General features: G+C 52.6%; 1 protein-coding gene across 1 annotated transcript; it reads left to right on the forward strand.

Annotated features, from left to right (window-relative positions):
• The first annotated feature begins 4,675 nt into the window (after window positions 1–4,675).
• LOC149356677 (uncharacterized) lies at window positions 4,676–5,905 on the forward strand. The gene has a single exon (XM_089577810.1). The coding sequence runs from the start codon at window positions 4,676–4,678 to the stop codon at window positions 5,903–5,905; it is 1,230 nt and encodes a 409-aa protein (XP_089433936.1).
• The last annotated feature ends 1,276 nt before the right edge of the window (window positions 5,906–7,181 follow it).

Below are 7,181 nucleotides of genomic sequence, written 5' to 3' on the forward strand. Positions count from 1 at the left end.
GGAGCCTCCAGCCATGACTTACGCCGTAGCAGTGCGCCGTCCTGTACCTCAACGACGGGACCCAAGCCCCTATCGTCCTTAGCCAGCTGCGCTGGAGCGCCGCCCTCTCGCCCCAACTCGCCCGACCTACGAGCGTCGTACACGGCCGAGGAAATGCGTCGAGTGGAGAACACCGGACCAGCGCCGCCCACAATGCTTCCACTGCGGAGAAGCCGGTCACATTCTCCGGTACTGCCCATACAGGAGAATGGGCATCCGAGGGTTCTCTTACGACGCTCCACGACCCCGACCCGGCCAGCGACCAGCCGAAATCGAGGAGTTTTTGCGTCGGGAAGAATGCTCACCGCCCAGCCGCCTATCACGTTCCCCGTCGCCATCGTCACAGCGCTTTGTATCTCCTAGCCGAGGGTACGCAGTGCGTGGACGCTCCCCCAGCCCTCGAAGGTTAAACTGGATAAAGCAGCCTCTGGAGGTGACGTTCCTTCTAAGCGCAAGAACTAAGACCGTCCATCGACGAAAACACAAGACTACGACGAGAACTACGACGAGAACTACGACGAGAACTACGACGAGAACTACGACGACGACGACCCCTACAACGACGACGACCCCTACGACGACGACGATCCCTACGACGACGACGACCACTACTACGACGACTACTACGACGAGAAATACGACGACAACACCGACGGCAACACCCACGACGACGACGACACGGCCAGACTTGAAGCTTTTACCGCTGCCCTTACACCTTATTAGGAACGCTAAAGGACTCTAAGTTCTGGAAGCATTCTCCGTGTTTAATTTCATTTTAAAGCATCGAGACGATGCTTCTTTGGAAGGGGGGTAATGCCACGTATCATTGCAGTGTTTGTTCGTTCACGCTCAAGACAGCAGGAAAGGGTCGTTATCACTTTTGTTCGTGGCGCGAGAAGCGACCAGACTAATCTCGATTGTTCGCAGCCTTGAAAGGCTGCATCTAGGTTTTTCCAGATTACCGTAGATGATCTTGACCTGTTATCTGGAAGTTTCCTTGCCGGCTTTAAATTGAGCGATGCCGCGAGCGGCGGACATTCGTAGTTCGACGACTGAGGAGCACGTTTGTTGCTTACGCCGCCGCCGAGTGATTCAGTTATTTTGCGGGCGCAAGTCAGCCCAAATAAAGAGCTTTGTTTCCAAGAATGGTTGGTGTCTTCCTGACCGCTGGACTGCCGTCACTACAACGTGACAATATTAGTGAAATCGAAAGGATATGCGCTTGTTGCAAAGATAAAGTTGCCGTTTAATATAGCGCGCAGGAATGAGCCAGAAGTAAGACATGCCAGAGTACAGTATATGAAAGAGGTACTCAGGTAGCATAAAACCTAGAGATCCCATGTTACCCATAGCATTCAATGAAGCCTGCTTTACCAGTATACTGCACGGTTACAAGTTTCGCACACTGTTTAACATCATAACGCTGTTCACGCGTCAAAGAAAGCCAAGGCAAGGATAGACAGAAATTAGTCACACGTCCAGATCAGCTTTTTCTTCACGATATTTACCCAGGGGTCGGCTGCGATTCACGTCGTAAAAGATCGAGGCAGCACGCCTGAATTCAGGACGGAAGGAAATCGTGATTTCCAAGGCTAACCCTGCCCCTGAGAATAATAACATGCTTGTCCGATTATCACTCCATTCCGTAACGCCCCCATGTGGCGGCACAAGCAATTATGGAGAGTTTCTGCGGGAGACATGCAAGGTAAAGGCCAGGGGCAAGCAGCAAGCCAGCGGGAGCAGCCCGTAGCTGGTTCGCAAAAGCGACGACAGGCGCCGCAGGCGCCGCTGGTCTCATGGCGTGTAGCGGGTAAGGATAAGATGTTGTATGCGGTTGTCTTTCAGGAGGCGTTGCCTCAAGTGCTTTCGCACCATGGAGGAAGAAAAACTAGGAGTGAGCATGACGTCACAATCTTGAAGCCTAGTCATAAAAATTATAATGGAAAGCATCATGGGAAATAGGCCCTCACGTGACAAGGCAGTGGTAGCTCTTAGCCGGATTTCGGTTTCGGTTTCGCTCTCTCGCTGTACGAGCAACTGCGCGACCATCTGCTGGCGTTCACTGACGGCTCCGTGGTGAACGCAACTCGCTCGCCGCAGCGGCCACCATCCCCGAGCGACGCGTGCGCTGACTGCGGCGCAGTGGAGACATCGGAGCACATGCTCCTTCGCTGTGCCGCTTCTGCAGTGCCGCGTCGCGAGATTCTCGCGGCCTGCAGGGCGCTGGGAATCATCCCGGACAGTCTCGAAGCGCTCCTGCGGCCGCGCGGCACTGCGCGCACCCGTGATATTCTAGCCTCTATACCCGTGACAGAACAGTGGTGAGCCTCTGTGCGTTCATCGAGCAGGCGGGCTTGACTTTCCGCTCGCTCTTCGCCAGGTAGTGCACGCGTGACACGAACGCTCCGTGGGTGCTACCTCGGACGGTATACGCGGCCGGGCGCCCCACCCCGGCCGCTAGTGCAGTGTGCCTCGCGCGCGATTAGTCCGAGACAGGACGATGCGAGCGCGCGGCTACGTACAGTTTACTTCTTTTTGTAAGTGATTGTGCGCAGTGGCCGGGAGACCCCGCGCAGGGGCAGACGTAAAGCCGCCAGCACTCTCTCTCGACAGCGAGAGAGAGATAAATACTTCACTGCTGCATTTCACGTCGGAACCGCCTATGTGCGCGAGCGTATTCGGCACGACTTGTGCCTCGAGAATAGCGGAGAACGGCGGGCCCATGAGCGGGCCGAAGTCCGCCTGCCCGAGAAATAGAATCTTGCGCAGCGCGCCGGAGCGCTCGTTCAACACGTCCGTCCGCCGTGAGCGCTCTGGAAGCCGCTGCGCCCTTTTTTAGAGGCTCGTTTCTTCGCCTACTGTCGAGTTCTCCGCTTATAGCATGCGCTGAAATAAACGCTCCGTATGTGCGTATAACGACGAAAGGAATTCCTCTCCATTCTCTTTATGAACCACAGTTGAACAGTGACGAGGTCGCGGCCGCACCCTTTGATGAAAAGTTTACCTGCAGTTTTCTACAGAGCACTCAAGAACTCAAGAGTGTAATCAACAGAAGTGTTGAGACGCGGACTCGAGCTCGGTACGCATTCCGCCAAAGCAACACAGGCGCTGCGCTTCTGCGCTACTTCGGAGCACGGACGTTCACTAAAAAGCACCACTGGTTGGTAGTCTGGTAACTGTGGAGGAGGGCCTATTTCCCATGAGTCAGTGCGCAAAAGGGCCCTCGGCAGCGGCGTCAGAGGAGGATGGCTTGCAGAGGCTGAGCGCACTCTCTCCTAGTTTTTTTACCTCCATGTTTCGCACCTCCTGCTCCATTTCATCATTATCAGCCTGACTACACCCACTGCAGGGCAAAGGCCTCTCTCATGTCTCTCCAATTAACCCTGTCCTTTGTCAGTTGCCGCCACTGTATCCCCGCAAACTTCTTAATCTCATCCGCCCACCTAACTTTCTGCCGTCCCCTGCTGCGTTTGCTTTCTCTTGGAATCCACTCCGGTACCCTTAAGGACCAGCGGTTATCTTGCCTCCACATTACATGCCCTGCGCAAGTCCATTTATTTCTCTTGATTTTGACTACTATGTCATTAACCCGCGTTTGTTCCCTCACCCACACCGCCCTCTTCCGATCTCTTAACGTTACACCTATCATTTTCCTTTCCATAGCTCGCTGCGTTGTTCTTAACTTAAGCTGAACCCTCTTTCTTAGCCTCCACGTTTCTGCCCCATAGGTGAGTACCGGTAGGATACAGCTGTTGTATACCTTTCTCTTCAGGGATATTGGTAAGCTGCCATTCATGATCTGAGAGAGCCTGGTACTCCACCCCATTCTTATTCTTCTAGTTATTTCCCTCTCATGATCCGGATCTGCGGTCACTACCTGCCCTAAGTAGACATATTCTCTTACTACTGCTCCATTTAACTACATTAAAACCATGCCATTTTTTTTCGTTCTCTTTTGAATTGGTGCACTAATGGGGATTCGTAAGGTTTTCTCGTTTAGCCTTACAAAAAGAGACAGAGGGCGTACTTGCAGAATTATGTAACGAAAGTGGGAGATATAGCAACGAAAAATTCCAGAATATTGATAGAAGGTTGAAAATATTTTCATTAGTCTTCAGGGAATCATGGCATAATTTTGAACGAAGTATGAGTTATGGTAAAAAAAAAGGAATCACCCGAGCAACGTTCAGCATCCGCTTCTTCGTTTTTGTTGGCCTGGTAAGAATGAGGGATAGTTGTCTTCTTCACCTCAGTAAACATGGTAGATACCCAAGCCGTGGGATTGGCCAAGGTACAGTGGTGAATGACAAACAAGTATTTGTGCGATAGAAGAAAAAACTAAGTAGAATAGTAGAATGACTCAAACTAGAAAAATATATTAATTGTTGAAAATTGTAAATAAACGCACTACTCACTTTGTTTTTCTCAGCTAGATTATTGATGAAGTCACGACAAAGAGGAAACAAAGGCAGGCGGCCTCGCGCACATTGAGAACGAGGCAGCAGAAAGAAAGCCAACGGTCGTAGTCCTCGCTCTCAAGGCTTAACAGTCTTCGCCCGGCAGGTCGGCCATGGTGGCCCCCATTTGAGATCTACGGGGAGCCGACAGCTTTGAGAACCCTCCTCGTGAGACGACCATGGCGGCAAGCAGACGTGGCACAGAAGACCCGGTAAGCCCTTCACCGCCTATCTTCATGGACTTCTGTTCGATGCCTGTGCAGTATGAGTGCGTGGTGGGGACCGCGCCAGCGTCCTCCAGCCCATCTTCGGACGCTGTCGAAGCAGGCGCCCGGCCCCAGTCTCCAGCCGGGGACAGCGTCGCTGAGACAGCGGAATGCTCCCAAATCACTTCCGCCGAGTCGTTCCCGCCGGCCCATTGCGTTGCCTGCGGTAAACATTTCAGGCTCCATGCGCAGCTGCGAAACCACATGGTTTTGCATGCGCCTTTGCGGAGGGCCGGCCCCGCAGAGAATGCCGAGGACGTGCCAATGGCCGACCCTCCGCAGCAGACTCCACCGCCCCCGCCTCCGTCGGCGTCTGGCTCGCGTCGCGGATCTTCGAACCAGAGCTCTATTGACAAGGCGACTCACTCCTGCTACATCTGCTCCAAGAAGTTCAAGCAGGTGGGCCACCTGAACAACCACATCCGCCTCCACACCGGGGAGAAGCCGTACGAGTGCCAGGTATGCAACAAGAAGTTCAGCCAGAGTGGCCACCTCTTGAGTCACACGCGCATGCACACAAATCAGCGGCCGTACGAGTGCAAGTACTGCAACAAAAGCTTCACTCAGAGCGGACATCTTTCCAACCACGAGAGGCTGCATTCCGGAGAGCGCCCCTACGAGTGCAACATCTGCTCCAAGCGTTTCACTCAAAGTGGACACCTCTCGAATCATATGCGCGTGCATTCAGGCGAGCGCCCTTTCGAGTGTCAAGTGTGCTCCAAGTCGTTCACCCAGAGTGGTCACCTGAACAACCACATGCGGCTGCACACGGGCGGCAAGCCACACGTATGCCCGATGTGCTCCAAGAGCTTCACCCAGTCGGGTCATCTCAACGCCCACATCCGTGTGCACTCGGGCGAACGCCCCTTCGGCTGCTACATCTGCGGCAAGACCTTTGTCCAGAGTGGACACTTGACCAGCCATGTGCGCTCTCACCAGGGCGTTAGCGCAGGAAACTCAAGTGGTTTCAGCTCCGCGCAAAGGGGTGCTTCTCCATCTCAGCGTCCAGCGCCCCACATCATCAGGCTGGCCCCAGCACCGCACGTGGATCTGCAGGGTGGCCCACCCGTGCTCGCCGAAGTAACACCGCCGAATGAGAGCCGCAAAGAGGGGGGTGAAGAACCCGCCGATGTTCGCCTGTAGATCTCGGACGACGCAGCCCCAGGGGGTCACGGCAGCACCACCAGTGGCGACAACAGCGAGCAGCAGTTGGCCTCCCCGCCCCCGCTTTGTCACGGGCGCCGTAAATCGCGAAAAAAAATAAAGTAAAAACAACACTGGTGGCTTCATTTACTCCAGTACGCCCTCTGGCGTTCACGGATCACGCTGATGCTTGAGCGTGGAGGCACACTGTACATGTAATGCATTTATTACAGTGTGTTTTACCTACGGCAATTTTTAAACATAGGTTGTTTTTTTTTTCAATTAGAAGGCCGCTATTTTCCGCATAGCATTGTCCCTGGTGTATAGCATCCGGTTACAGAGAAGGCGTGCAAACAGGCTTGTAAAAAATATTGAATCGTTTTTCATCGATTCAGTGTTAGTCTCCGTGTAACCGTGTAACAGGCGTGTAACCTACCACAACTAATACTCAGATAAGTTTTTAAAATTTCGAAATGCAGTCACCCCCGGTGCTGTTGCCCAGTAAATTTAGCTTATATCGCGCCAAAATTGGTGCGCTTTCGTAAAGATTGCAGGCATAGCAACCTATCCAGTGCACGTAACTCATCGAACTAGCCAAAATATTTTGGGACACAAAGCCGAGGGCAAATTCTTTTTTTAACTCCTAAAACTGATGCGGATATTCCTTACGCTCGGCTGCACGCCTCTCACCAAATAGACTCACAGCAGTAGTTAAAAAATATAGGAGCTATCAGCGTAATTTATGCGTAGGAAATGCGATAGAATTCTTCTTACACTAGCCAATTTATTCTACTACACACACACTAAGACTACACGACTGCACTGCTACGCAAAATGTGTCACATTGTCAGATCGTGTCGAATCCAGTCCTTATGCGTCTACCTTCGCAGTGGCGTAGCAATTGAGCGAAGCGCCGCTGCACCGGCATATTGTTGCTTCAAACACAGCCACCGGAGGAAGTCGTGAGACTTTGCCCCCGAGAGCCGCAGTTTTGCACATTCAGGAGGCTGTACATTTTGCACGTGGGCAAGTTGTGGTCGAAATTGTTTTCTTACTCATTTTCATTTTAATGCCTAAGCACGGTATGGCTATGTTTGCACGAGCTTTTCCGCACGATTAAGTCCGAACGAATGGGTTTATGCGAAAAAGAATGGTACCATCGGATAGAACATCAAAAAATCTCGTACGGGAAATCGGGGGGGGGGGGGGGGGGGGGGTTGACGTGGGTTAATTAATTAATTAGAGCCAAAAATGTCCTTAATGCATGGGCATTGTA

The sequence above is a fragment of the Amblyomma mixtum genome, chromosome 3 (genome assembly GCF_055824585.1).
Source record: "Amblyomma mixtum isolate Tamu chromosome 3, ASM5582458v1, whole genome shotgun sequence".
In the NCBI taxonomy this organism is placed as follows: Eukaryota; Metazoa; Arthropoda; class Arachnida; order Ixodida; family Ixodidae; genus Amblyomma; species Amblyomma mixtum.

Bases quoted from the DNA above. Each gene is read 5' to 3' on its own strand.
- LOC149356677 (XM_089577810.1), top strand. From the start codon at position 4,676: ATGGCGGCAAGCAGACGTGGCACAGAAGACCCGGTAAGCCCTTCACCG.